This window comes from Hemibagrus wyckioides, linkage group LG22 (genome assembly GCF_019097595.1).
Source record: "Hemibagrus wyckioides isolate EC202008001 linkage group LG22, SWU_Hwy_1.0, whole genome shotgun sequence".
Taxonomy (NCBI): Eukaryota; Metazoa; Chordata; class Actinopteri; order Siluriformes; family Bagridae; genus Hemibagrus; species Hemibagrus wyckioides.
The window spans coordinates 9,742,200-9,757,369 of NC_080731.1; the positions used below are offsets into that span (position 1 = coordinate 9,742,200).

Sequence of the window (15,170 nt, forward strand, 5' to 3'; positions counted from 1 at the left end):
AGACACTGCCAAGCAACCAACCCACTAGAGACCAATCTAGACTTGAGTCTAGAAAAAAAAAAAAAAAAAAAATGCAGCCAGTGGGAATGCGAGGCAACATTTAAATCTAGCATACAGTACAGTATCCTGTCGAGACGTAAAATGTTTTGGGCCCAAACCAAATAGGCCTACAGATGAAATCAATAGATGCCCTAGTTCCTATGTATGCTGATGTAAAATCCCAGTTGTATAACCATGTTGCACGATTCTCAGCTGCTGTTTGCTTTTGTAGACGCCACTGGCAAGAGAATCACAGCTGAACTCCAAAGATTGCAAGAAAAACAAAGAATTTCAGCAGCATCCAAAAGTCACATAGGCTCAAATTAAAGAACAGATGTGCTGTATAGATTCGCAAGGACAAAATTTTCACATGGAGATTGCACAAGGGAACGAGGTGAGAGAGAGAGAAAGAGAGAGAGAGAGAGAAAGGTGGGAGAAAAAAGTGAGGGGGGTGTTCCGTCGGAGCTTGTATTATTTATTATGGTACATGCTGCCAAATTACAATGCAGCATTTCATCATTCACCCTCTGGCCTCTCTCAGTAGCAGGTAGCCCTGTCCTCAAAGACATTAATCATTGTCAAACTGTGACCAACTACCACCCCTCCTCCTTTTCTTCATCCTTCCCCATCTCCTTCCATTCTGGTAGATTTTCCATGCTGAGTACGGAAATTCCCTCAATGTATCTCTTATACACGATCACCCCAACCTCACAGGTGAGAATGCTGGAGTTCCTACTGCAAAAAAGGCTTCTGTGTCACACCTTGTATTTTTCTATTGACTTCTGCTGTTACAGTTCAGAGGGCACTTTGACGAAGCATATATTATTTCATGGCTAACTGTACTTTCCAGCTCTGGTGATGAGGGGATTCTCGTATACTTGAGACAGTCCTGACAGAGACATAGTGCAAATCAGTGACGCTTTCCCTCTGAGGTCAGTCAGCCATGTTATTACTACATACGGTAGAGAACAAGTGGCTGATTTATCGCCGTACCTGTCAGCTCAATGCAGCAAAACAATAACCCTGAGACTGAAAACTACCTGAACTACTCCTTACACTGACGCACTAGTATGACAAATGACCAAGAATGAAGTAGGAGGAAGGAAAGAACTAATAGTCTTATAGTGATGTGCTATGAATTGTGTAATGATTTTATCATCTCAGTGATTACTGTTTAATTAATCTTCTAATAATCATTAATTATTTAACATACAAATTGGCTAGAAAATTATTTTGTTATATATTCAGAGATCAAGAATTTTGTTTGTAGAGAAAGTCCTAGGTGGGTTGGCTATGCTGAAATGCCCCTAGGTATGAATGAGTGTGTGCGCATATGGCACAGTGATGGACTGGCAGCCACCTCATGCCCAGTGTAGGATCTGAATCCAACAGAACCCTGAGCAAGATAAAAGGTAAACAGGTAGATAGATAGATAGATAGATAGATAGATAGATAGATAGATAGATAGATAGATAGATAGATAGATAGATAGATAGATAGATAGATAGATAGAATTATTTGTGTTTAGAAGTCAGTATTAATATGCATATACTGTATGTTTTCATATACTTTACTATATAGTATCTCATTAGGAACTCCACTGTTAATTTATTTATTCTGGACACGCTCAGTTTTTTTTGTGCTAATGGTCATGAAGCACATTCTCATTTTATTATGGCCTAATTTGTGGATGAGCGCTATTGGACAGGTGTCATTCCACCAGCCATTTGTGGAGTCATGCATTGTTCATTATCTCTTGTGTATCATCATGGTCTAATTCGCTCTCAGCTTGATTAGTGTGCTCATTCATTTTGTTACAATCTATCTAGCAATCACTTATCCTTCCAGCCACCAGCTCTAAAATTGTCTCACTGGGTGCTTTCTCTCTGCTATGTGATATCTCAGACCTTAAATCTGGACATGCAGAGAAAACACGGTTAGCTTGATTATATCAGGGCATGCCAATGTTCTTTTGACCTTGATGCTTGATTTATTAGCAATATCTTAATGATTCATTTGCATTCTTTTACAAAGCGTTATTTAGATATTATCTTTCTCTCTCTTCGGCTCATTTTTCCTACTGCGGTGGCTGATTTCTGATCAACTCCCTACAAAGCACACGGAGCCAGATCTGCCGTCGGCTTGAAATGGTAGAATGGTGATGAAGGCAGGATAATAAGGATGGAAAGAGAAGTGAAATCCACCTCCACCATTAAATAACAAACTGGAGAAGGAGCCCCATCTGTTGTTTGTGCATGGCTGCAGACATAAAGCACAGCTGGTGCTGAAAAAGGGAGGAGGAAGAAACATAGCTTTGCCTTAAACCCTCCACACTGCTAACTCCCAACATCTCTATGATTCCACTGCATCATTTCCGCATTGTGTAACTGAATCGGTTTGGCATCCTTACAAAAGCTTTATTTAATCATGTGACATGCAAATATACTTCAAATCTCATACAGTCTCTCTGCATGCAACAAGTGCCACAGACTCAGATGTCTTTCCTCTTTCCTTGTGTTTTGCTCATCTCCAGCTCCTGTCATGACATGGATATGCTTGAAAAGTCTTCCTTGTTGCCAAAAACATCTCACTTTGCATTAGTTAGGTAAGCAATGTAAAAAAAAAAAAAACTGCACAGCTTGAACAGAAGCTCTGACTCAGATCATCTTACCGTCTAGCAGTTTTTTAGTCTAAGTGCCACCCTATTAAATTTTGTTGCCACGCAACCTGAGTAGACTAAATGGCTTCCCCACTGCCTCCTCACCTGGAAACACAATTAGAGTGTGTTTTGAACCATACAAGGCCAATGCTCTGGGGAACTAGAGATTTAAGCTAGACCTCACACCATTCTCACCATTTTCACCATTCTCTAGTGTGGTCTTCGCTTCAGCAAATCTCTGACTGGGCTTAATAATGCACAGCAGACCAGTGAGAATGAGTGTCATGAATAACTTTCCTGCCAACAGCAGCTGATTGAAAATGCTACAGAGAGACAAACCAGCACTAAATTGACAGATTTCCTCCTCTTGTGTGGCCACTGCCTAAATCAAACCTTGGTGTACTGGGCGAAATCATATCTCCAGGCTCTTGACAGCTCCCAATTACCTCATTGATTCAGGAAGAGAGTGTGGTTAGCTGGAGACAAACTGTCATTGCACTGAGCTTTTGGTCACTGCTGATCCGTAATAGTGGCTCCAGTTAGCAGAGATGGTCCGGTGAACTGAGCCACTTTGACTTCTTAGAGCTTACATCACAGAGGTGCCCACTGATTAGACACAAACATGGAGCTAGCAGAAATGGTCTTCTGTCCTTCATGCATACTAAGCATTGAAAATTTACCACAGTGTAGGAAATCTGTGAAGTTCCAGCTACATTAAATTCCTCGCTTACAAAACCCCAGATGCTACTAATACGACTGAACTGCGACAACAGTTGGCTTTTAATGCTTAACCATTTGTCACTAGTTTGTGTGTATAAATAAAACTATTTTAAATGGCCATGTTTTGCATTCACATTACCACTTTTGGTGCCAGGGAAAAGATAAGTTATTGATTTGAAGTGAAGAATAACACAGATGCCGTTTTTAACATCAAATCTGTGAAAATCTTTCAAAACTATTCTCCTATAAATTAGCCACCTTTGGCTAAATCTTCTTCTTCTTTCCCTTCAGGGGTCGCCACAGCAAATCATCTCTCTCCACCTATCTTCTGCATCCTCAACACTTGCACCCATTAGCTTCATATCCTCATTTATTACCTCCTCTTTGGCCTTCCTCTTTGCCTCCTGCCTGGCAGCTCCACATCCTACATTCTCCTACCAATATACTCACTCTCCCTCCTCTGAACATGTCCAAAGCATCTTAATCTGTCCTCCCTAACTTTGTCCCACAACATGAGCTGTCCCTCTGATGTACTTGTTCCTAATCCTGTCCAACCTTGTCACTCCCTAACCTCAACATCTTCAGCTCTGCTACCTCCAGCTCTGACTCCTGTCTCTTCCTCAGTGACACTGCCTCTAAACCATACAACATGGCCGGTCTCACCACTGTCTCGTATAGCTAAATCATTTGCATAAATGCATAAGATATCCACTGGATACACTGCAACAGAGGATCCACAACAGAAGCTGGTATCATTCACAAAAAAAGACCAACAACATCATTTTTTTTTTAACATGTGGCTAATTATTTTTAAGCGTGTGGTCAGATCCACTGAAATACTTTGCTGGAACCAGATCCAGACCCCAGTCCAGCAGGTGATGACTCCTGCTGTTTATCACAATCACTCTAGTCACACAGATGCTAGAGAAATTTAATGACCAATTTTTCCTTAACAAGATGCAAATAATGACTTTAATCTTATCCCACATGAATCCCTAGGCTAGATTTCAGTACTGATTCTAACAGACAGTAGAGACAGTATTACACCTCATAATGTCTAACTGGTTCAGTCGGACAGCTCACATGTTGACTCACAAGCTGGCTTTTATGTTTATGAGACAGCTGTTGTTTACTGTTTACAGGACAGCTGGGTCTCTCTGACCGTGTCAAACCTCTTGATGACTTTGTCCAACGTTGGGAGAAAAATGACCAGTCTCTGTAACTGACTCTGAGTTGTTGTTGCTGCACAGTAGCTGATAAAAAAGATTTGTCCTTCTACTGAGTCCACTGTGTTCCATATGAGTTTCTTCTACAGGTATTAATATTATTCTTCCTGTCTGGAAAATAACTTTTTTTTATATTAGGGCTGCAATGCAATGCCACTATCTGGATCTGGATCTGGATAGTGCTCCAAATGTCAGTATACAGCTCATATTAGAATTTAAACCCAAAATAGGCTGAAAATCTATACCACTAAGCACCCAGAAAATACTGGCCAAAAAAATAAAGTGAGAGATACCAGCACTCTCAGCACACTCTGTGAATTCTGGCTCACATGGAAACGAGCGTGCATGAGCCAATTTCCTTTTTTTTTTTTTTTTAATTCCACTCATGCAGTTATTATTTTCTTAGGAACCTGTCTGAGATATACTTTAATGTTAATTTAGCAAGTTCTATTTCACAAAGTTGGACAAACTAGTAGCCTTGTGTAAAGAATTGCATCGCTAGCCAGGCAGTCACTAATGATGAATGAAGGAACCATATGAACGCATCGCCCAGCTCATGAATTTCATATCTGTCCACTTACTTATACTGGCATGAAATTAAAAAACCTCCCACTCACTCACATGACTTGCTGTGTTTTCCTAGGGACACACACCTTTAGACATAATCAGATGCAGTGTAAACCTTTCTGGTGAGTTTAAATATAGAAAAAAAATTTAAAAAGTAATGAATAATGCATCTCCTATTCATATCTATATTAGTATTTGGTTAAACTATATATATATATATACAAAATGCTGTAAAGGCAACAGAGATATCATTCAGAGATGGGTGGAATTACCATATTTTCCTTGTTGAGTTGTCCATAAATGTCTGATATATTGAATCCATGTTGCATCAAATTTTATTTCGAGTTTGCCATTGATCAAAGTCATATGGCAATATAGTCCATTTCCCGGTATAATATTTCCAAAGTATTGCTCGGAAATATTACAGAAACCTTTCTATTTTCAGACTAATAAGTCATCTCGACACACAGCATAAAACTGTTGTTACTCGCTACAACTGAGAGAAATATCCTAACCTCCTGTAGGTATATGATGCAGAGATGAACCACACTATAAGCAGCTAATTATAAATGCGGTGGAGGGATAGAGAAAAAAAAAAGAAAAGAAAAGACTCCGCGTATTAACTCAGCTCTTTGAGAATCCTGGATTTATATAGATTGGTAGATCATAAGAGGATGATTTTTTACCAGATAGAGTTTGACAACAAGCAATTTTCCTCCAACCATTCATTAGGTGTGAGAAAGCGTTTATATTATGTGCGAAGACGACGCTAACTAGCCGATATAGCTGCGCTATTCCTCGTTATTGATTGTGCGTGTTTTCTGCACATCGTTAAGCCTGTATCTAGATGCACTCTTATTGCACAGTAAAGAAATTGTGTCAACAAACAATAAAAAACACATTTGATTTAAAATGTTTATATGCAGCAACACCATTAGTTTTATATCCATTATGAGCCAGATAATGGTGGTCATAAGTGCACAACATGCACTAATTTGTGTACGACTATTCAGAATGCTAGTGTATGAACATGACTCCTTTAAATGTGCTCCATTTGCTGCTTCTCTTTTTCCTATTTCACTTTCACAGCCTGCTGTACATTTGTTTTAACTTGCAGAAAGCCATTATTAGATCCCAATTTAGCCGCTGCTGACACCGAATAATTTCAGCATTTCCCATGATGCATGATTGACCCTGACTATAACCCTGATTATTGTTCCGGGAAAGTCAACACATTGGCTGTTTTTGTCCAGAGGAAAAATTGAGACATGGATGCAACTGCTTTAATTTGGAGGTAACATTTTGCTAGGAATGAAAGGCTTGAAAGTGCTTGTAATGACTCCTACAACACTACGTATGTGCTTTGTCAAGTATGTGTGTAACATAAACATCTGTTTAGTGCATTAAATGGCTATATTTGGATCTGAATCCTTTTGTGTTTTAACTCTACTGCTCTGACCCCAAGAAACTGGAAAACACTGGAAGAAAAAAACACAATCATTACTCTCAACTAGACTTGTGTTCATCCTGAGTTTGCAGATATTATATTGGTTTGTACCTGGGTGTAATATATTCTAATGAATTTCAGTGGCCCTTTTACACAAAATATGTACAAATTAGTAGCCTAAATTACACCATGACTCTGAGCACAGGAGGAAGGGAGGGCAGCTTATTGGTTAACATGTTTGGGGGTTTAATTCCCACCTCTGTCCTGTATGCACAGAGCTTGCATGTTCTCCCTGTGCTTCCTCTGTGTACTCTGGTTTCCTTCCCCAGTTCAAAGACCTACATTATAGGCTGATTGGCATCTCTAAATTGTCCATAGTGCAGACTAAAACCCCTAAATCTGTAGTACAGACTAAAGTCCTAAATTGTCCAGGTCCAGGAAAAGTGGTAGAGAAAATGGATGGATAAACTCTGGCCACTAAGCAATACTAAGGATAAATTAATGAACAATATAAATGCATCACCTATTAAAATGTGTGGTCAAGGTTTCTCTTCATGAGCTTCATTCTTATGAGCTTCAAGTCTGACCTCTCATTTGTGCCTGCTGTTAACACAACCTTGTTTCGCAAACCAGTTCCAGTTCACTTTCAACCAGTTGCCCTGTGCAGAAACCTAATTATACAATTGAACACTGTAACCATTTATTTCGAGTGTGTATTCCTATTTATTTTTGCATCCTTAATGTACACAGACTACACATTTATGTATAAAAGTTTATTAAAGACATTTAGTTCATAAAACTTGCATGTATATGAATACAAGAACAGTCTGTTTTTTTATTCTGTCTTTCCAACAGAGAAAATCGATTCTAATAACTACACACATTTTGCACCTGAGCGCATTAGTAATAATTCATGACCGACAAGGATAACACATTTGCTCTTAATTTTCCATGGCTAGCTAACAGGACGACAGCTATTATCCAAGAGGTCTGAATGTTTGATTTAGCATTATGAACCAAAGGCTTCCACCAGAATCAATATCATTTGCATAAAATGCTTTATAATGAGCTCACAGTCTGCTCTCACCTTGACAGAGATTTTCCCTTCATCCTTCGGCAGATGTGCAGCCAAGAACCAGTCTCCAGGGAGAGGGCTGGTAACATTGAACACCCCAGTAGTACGGTTGGGTAGCGTCCATGTCAGTGTGACAGCAAAGGACCCTGGGACGATGGTGTCCTTCGGAAAGCGGGTGTTCAAGGGGTTGATGACCGGCGGGGCTCCCGACCTGAAGTACCTGCCAACCAGAAAAGATACATTCAATATACAGAGAAGCATTGACAGGAAGAGAGGAAGAATATGTGTTATAAGTCATCGCTCTTTAGTTCTATCTAAAGTTCTGATTGACAAACATTATAGCTGTGCTCGTCTTATTACTGTTTTCATAAATCAAACAAGCAATAAGCTCAGCACATTTAATTAGATTTGGGTGAACAAGCAACACTGTGTGTGTGTGTGTGTGTGTGTGAGTGTGTGGGAGAGAAAGAGAGAGAGAGAGAGAGATGCAAAAAGGACGTCAAATAGAATTCAAACTACGCTCCAATTTCCCTCTCTTTTACAGGAAGTTAAACAAAGCACTGCGACTAATACTAAATTATGCATGAACTAAACTGAAGTGTAAAATAAATATTCCACCATTGAGCTACTTTTAAATGTTTTGGAGGAACGATCCGGAATTTGGCGGGTATTCGAGCGGAACAATGCTTTTGCTATGCTGTAATCTTAGCTAAAGTGGTGAAAAATGCTGCAGATCAATGAGTGGAATGCTTACATGTTTTCGAAAGTCTTTTGTTATTTATTTTTTTTTATGTGAGAGACAGAGGGCTAAAACGGTGCCTTTCTCCTTCAGCGCTGCCATTCAAGATTAAAAAGAGGTCTGACAGCCGGAATCTGCCACGGATCATATGACATGAAAGCCTTCACCTTCCGTGATTTCTTTCGCTTGGCCCAGTGAGCTGGGATCCTGTAGTATGTCAATTGGAATCCTGACAGACTTCAAATGCAAAATACTCTTGTGAATAGGAATCACAATAACAGCTGACAATTGCTTTCTCACTCTCCTTTTTTTTTATTTTTATTCTATGTAGCAGACTGAATGAAGTAGTAATGTGTGCAGACTTAAGATAAACTGTGTGTGTGTGTGTGTGTGTGTGAACACAGTGTAATAGAAATGAACACTTATTATCTTTGTGTGTATCTTGCTCTCAGTGAGTAGCTCTGTGCTCTGTAGTGTGTGTCTCAGCTCCATTAATATTTAACAATACAAGTCCATGTGCAAATGCAGCAGCAGATTGTAATGATATCCTTAAGCGTATCTTCTTCAACAGGACCACTGTAGATGTGGTGGTGGTGGAGGGGGTGGGGGTTCTCCCCCCCCAGACACCATCCTAGAGCGGTATAGTGCTCAGATCTCATTGTCTAGAGTCTTTGGCAGATAATAACTCAAACTGCAACTGTAGGGTTGTTCGAAAAATCATACCACCCTCCTCTGTCTCCCCTGTGCACCCGAGGAGCTCGTATGTCTGGAGCATGTCAGTGCAGAGAGGCTTTTGTCCTTGTGGTGTACAGGTTTATTTTTGTCCCTGAGTCAAAAAGACTATGACTGAACAGGACAATGTGGACTGTGCAAGTTTACCGTAGTCATACAAAACCCATCTTATTTTCAGCGTGATTGTGATACATGATAATTAAGAGATTGAAATTCAGGATACTCAGTCTCAGTTGAAAAAAAAAAAAGTTGAAACCTCTAAAAGAAGTCAGGTTTTCGTGCATTGTAGAGGAGTGCATTGTAAAATGAAATGAGCCTGATTACTTCAGATTTTTAGTCCATTATGTATCTCATGCTACAATGTGTATTTTAATGAGAAAATTGAACCATGCATAATTTTGGACACGCTATACACATTATCCATTGTGGAGTCCATTAAAATAATTTTAAAAAATCAGAAATGTTAAAACTCACTGAAGCCAAATCTGATTTGAGGCCCATTGTGAAACTGTCATCTCACAAAAGTGGGTAAAAAGCAGCTCCCAGAATTGCACACTGAAATAATTCAGTTACATTAAAACGAACAAGGATCATAATTGCATATAAACTCTGAGGACCACCGGTGTAATGTTAGCGTCAAATATTTATTTTTCAAAAGACTCAAATTACTATAACCACCTAAACACCAAATCACACAGTGTTTGAAGTAAACATCCTTCCAGTGTTCCATCTAATTGTGCAGCCCTATTAAAATGGGCCAGAGATACAAGATTAAAATATGAATATGACCCGACAGATCAGCTTTCATTTCCTGATATTTACATCGACATGTGTTAAACAACACCTTTGGAGACAGACCAAATATTTAAGTGAGCAAAATTATAGGAACAGATAGACATAAAGTAAATTAAAGTAAATAACACTTCGTATTTGTTTGCTTGCAGTCTAGCCAGCTAAGAACTTCACAGACAACATCACCCAGGAACACCATGGACATGTTAACAGTGTGTTTAGGGTCATTAACTTGCTGCATGATGAAGTCCCTTTGAATTAGATTGGATCCATTTCCTTGTAAATGTTTCTCTAAACTTCCGGATTCATTCTGCTGCTACCATCATGACTTACATCATCAATAAAGATTAGTGAGTCTGTTCCAGATGCAGCCTTGCAAACCTAAGCCATGACACGACCTCCACCATGCTTGATTCATGAGCTTGTTTATTTAGGATCCATTCTCCACACTTTTTATAGCTTTGGTAGAAGCTTGGATCCAAACTTTTGTGGCTTTGTGAATACCAATCTGGCTTTCAGACTCTTACTGCTGATGGTTGTTTACAAGGTGGTTTACATCTTGTGGTATGGCCTCTGTATATATCTGCCCTCAAAGTCTACTTCAAATGGTGATTTGTGATACCTCCATCCCTGCCCTGTGGCTGTTGTTGGTGATGTCAATGATTGTTGCATTTTCATCACAGCTCTCTCAATGTTTCTGTCATTGACTGCTGTTGTTTTCATTGGCTGACGTGTTTAATGTCTGGCTGTTAGTCCACCAGAGATTTCTTTCTTGATATACCCAATGGTATTGGCTATACCCAATGCCTGTGCAATGGCTCTGATTGATTTTTCCTCTTTTTCAGCTTCAAAATGGGCTTTTCTCCCTTTTACAGCTCTCTCTTCATGTTGGTTTATTCTTTTTTAACAATAAATGTAGCCTTCACAGGTGAAACCTAGTACTCAAAGAAAGGTGGACATTCAGAGCTATTCATTATTTTTAAAAGAAAATCAATCAAACAAGACAAACCTGGGCAACAAGAGACACACGTAAGTCGTGTTCCGATATTTTTGATCACTTGAAAAATGGGTGGGTCTAAACAGAAGGTGCCATGTTCTAAGTTGTTCAACATGTAAATATCAGTTCCTAATTTCATTCCAATACTTTTGGGAAGGACTATAAATGTTAATAAAAGCATGAATGAAAACTTGACTTAAAAGATAATTAATCACTCCGAAGCACTAATCTGCAAAACGATGAACTGAGTCCATGATGTACTGAAGGATTCTGTAGGTAAAAAGAAAAAAACACATTGTGCTATTTACAGTTTGGGGTGTTTCCACTTGCAAAATATAAGGCGGTGTTAATGCAAAATTATTAATTTAACACCCAGAGTGTGATTTATCACAGCCTCAATGGTGCATCCAGGATAATGGCTGCGTGTGTAAATGAATATACTTGAGGAGTAGGTATTAGGTCTTCTACTTAATTATCTTTAAATTGACTAATCATCTTAAAATTAGCAAGATAATTCCTAAAGTATATATAAATATATGTGTGGAATTACCTGCAATTATGAATAGAATTGTCTTTAATATCTAGTTGAATCTTTATTTAATCAGTCAGTAACTATTAACACAAGTTATTGCATTGTTTATGTAAGTTAAATTGTCTTCATTTGTCACATATACATTACTGTACAGTGAAATTCTTTCTTCACATATCCTATCCTTGGGGGTTGGGGTCAGGGTCAACCATGATACTGAACCCCTGGAGCAGGGTGGGTTGGGGGCCTTGCTCAAGGGCCCCGGGAGCTTGGTGGTGCTGGGGCTTGAACCCCAATCTTCCGGTCAACGACCCAGAGCCTTAACCACTTGAGTGACCACTGTTCTTCATGATACTGTTATTGTTCGTATTGAATACATCATTTAAATATTTATCGTGTGGCTTGGAAAAAGTGTTTGTTACCCGAGGCTAATAACATCAACAAAAGCTAATTAGGATTACAAGCAGGCAAAACTGGTATCTAATTCAAAAGACAAGATGGGAGCCATGCCTCTCAAAAAAAAAAGATTTCAAAAGTTCTGCGGTCAAAAATTGTTGATTTGCATAAAGCTGGAATGGGTTAAGTCATCTCAAAGATATTCATCTGTCCACTGGTTGACAAATTGTCTATAAATGGACACATTTAGTACGCTGGCTACTTTCTCAAGAAATGCCTGTCCTGCCAAAAAGGAGACACCAGAGACCTCTTGATGAGGTAAAAAAAAAAAAAAAAAAAAGAGGGACTGCAATATATTTTAAGAAATCATTGGAATTATGTCTGTTCACTTGGGGAACATTGGAAACATTGCACAGGCATGCTGTCCATGGCAGAACAGAACAAAGAAAGCTGCTGCTTTCCAGATAAACACTGCTGAGCACCTGAAGTTTGCCACAAAAGACCACCTTGACACTCGAGAATGCTACTGGAAAAATATTTTGTGGACTGATAAAATTAAGGTTGAGTTGTTTGGGAAGAACACACAACACTACATTTTGGCATAAAAAGGGCACTGCATACCAATATGAAAATCAGTGTTTAGGTCTGGTGGAGAAAGCTGATGATCAAGATTTGCTTTACTGCTTCAGGGCCTGGACCACATTCCATCATCAAGGGAAAAAAATATGTTTCAAATATATTCTACAGCGTGGTTGTGCATCAGCTGAAGCTCAGGATAAGTTGGGTGATGCAGCAGGACAATGATCTCAATCACTGTAGTAAATTTACTACAAAGTGTCTCAGTCAGAGCCCAGTCTTTATCCCCTCAGAGATGTTGTGGAATGACCTCAAGAGAGCTGTTCATGTAGATAACCTAAGAACATGGCTGGGATAAAGCAGCTCTGCAAGGAAGAGCGAAAAATTCCTTCTGAATGTTGTGCAGCTTGGATGAGGTTATTGCTGCCGAAGGAGGATCCAACAGCTAATTGAATGTTTAATAGAATGTGTTCAATAAAGACATGAATTGAACAATTGTTTGGGTGCTGTTAAAGACATTATGTTTGTCTAAACTTGTGACATTTTCTGACCATGTTATGTCACATTTTATATCTTCTTCTTCTTCTTTCAGCTTTTCCCTTCAGAAGTCGCCACAGCGAATCATCTCTCTCCACCTATCCCTATCTTCTGCATCCTCAACACTTGCACCCATTAGCTTCATATCCTCATTTATTACCTCCTCTTTGGCCTTCCTCTTTGCCTCCTGCCTGGCAGCTCCATGTCCAACATTCTCCTACCAATATACTCACTCTCCCTCCTCTGAACATGTCCAAACCATCTTAATCTGGCCTCCCTAACTTCGTCCCCCAAACGTCCAAAATGAGCTGTCCCTCTGATATACTCATTCCTAATCTTGTCCAACCTTGTCACTCCCAAAGAGAACCTCAACAGCTCGGCTACCTCCAGCTCTGACTCCTGTCTTTTCCTCAGTCTTGTACACTTTCGCTGATATTTTTCTATCACATTTTATAACTATTTATTTGTTTATTTCCTTGCCATACTCACACATGCTCACACTTTTTTGCATTCATATGAATGTTTAAAGTTTCTGACCCCTTAAATCATCCTTATACTAGATGATTAATTATGCAGACATTTTTCACTTTTCCTTTTCTGGTAATTGCATGAGAGCTCCCAAAAAAATAAATAAATAAAACCCATCCAATTAGAGACTAAAGTTTTTAGCGACTAAAGACCAAAGAAACATTTGTTGATCATAGATTCAAATCTTTGCTCTTTGCTTTAATCCATAATTAGACAAATCAGCATTTTCTGATGTGGTGTCCGTTAAATAAGGTATTTTACAATAGGTCTGAAAATATTTGCTTCACTGGTTATCTGGACCCTGGTGGAGCTGACACCAGCTGTGCCCCGGCATTCTGATGATGAAGCACTTATTTATGCTGCCGCGTCCTGCTCCATATTAAGAGTACTCAGCTCTTCCCCCTGTAGGATCCAGCTGGCTCACTGCTGCTCCTCATCCTTATGTTCATATATTAAGTCTTATCTGTGTACCTGCACCCTGCAGTGGAAGTTAAATCATTGAAAATACCCTGAGACAAAAAACTAATTTAACCTCAGCAATGTCCGGGGGCTAATTAAATACCAAGGTGCTGTTTTTCTAGTCTGTCTTGCTTTTATCTCTTTAAATTTACACAACAACTGGTTGTCACTTCCTCTGTGATTTGTGCGCCACTGGTTGGCCTGAGACTTGTGCCAAATCCCCAGCTTCATTATCAGATGCAGGTCATGTCAAAGTCTGTTATGAACCAATTAGCACTGCATCTATGCATAATACAACGCATTAACGTCAACTGTCGGTCATGTCGGAAAAAGTTTTTTTTAGCAACTATGACCGATGAAGTTTGCAAAAAATAATTCATCGTATTTTCTAGTGTCAACCTAATAAAAGTTTTGCCTTTGTCTCCCAAAAGCTGACATTAACAGAGATTTAATAAAAAAAAAATTTCAAATTACTTCTTTGTGGACTCTTCTTTGTTGAGAAGCAGAACAAGTCAATAGTCAAAAATCAATTTAAAGTCTGAAGGTAACGTGTATACATGGATCAGCAACTGAGACAGCAAACAGTCAATAAACAGTACTTTCAAAAGGCAGATGATAGATGTAAGACTATTTAAACAGAAATTACACTTGGAAGCCGGGAAGACAACAGAGGAGAAAGTAAGAGAGTTATATTATTTTCTAAGTGGAAGGTTGTCATGCAGAGAGAATAAAAAATGAAAGTAAAAGAGAGATTGTTTACGGACGTCTCACAGTCAAATTAGCAATGATTCCCACAAAACAATTATAGCACTAGGGGGCATGGTGGCTTAGTGGTACAATTCCTGTCCCTGCTGTGTGTGTGTGTGTATGCAAAGCTTGCATATTTTCCCTGTTCCTCAGAGGTTTCCTCCACATACTCTGGTTTCCTCCCAAAGTCCAAAGATATGTCTTATAGGCTGATTAGCATCTCTAAATTGTCCAAATTGTATAAATGTGTGTGTGTGTATTTTTTGTGTGTGAGATTCCCTGAGATGCATTGCCACACCGTCCAGTGTCCCCTGCCTTGTGCCCCAAGTCCCCTGGGATAGACTCTCGTGAATAAGAAGTACAAAAAAATGGATGGATGGAAACATCCAAGAGATTGGAAAGCTA

General features: G+C 39.1%; 1 protein-coding gene across 2 annotated transcripts in view; it reads right to left on the minus strand.

Annotated features, from left to right (window-relative positions):
- The window catches only part of tmem8b (transmembrane protein 8B), a 128,593-nt gene that overhangs the window by 62,491 nt on the left and 50,932 nt on the right, over positions 1-15,170 (minus strand). For both annotated transcript variants that reach the window (XM_058375204.1, XM_058375203.1), the window contains one exon: positions 7,746-7,953. Coding sequence is in view for 1 of the 2 variants with exons in the window: in XM_058375203.1 (XP_058231186.1) it covers positions 7,746-7,953 (208 nt within the window). In the remaining variant the exon portion in view is untranslated. The remainder of the gene's footprint in view (positions 1-7,745; positions 7,954-15,170) is intronic.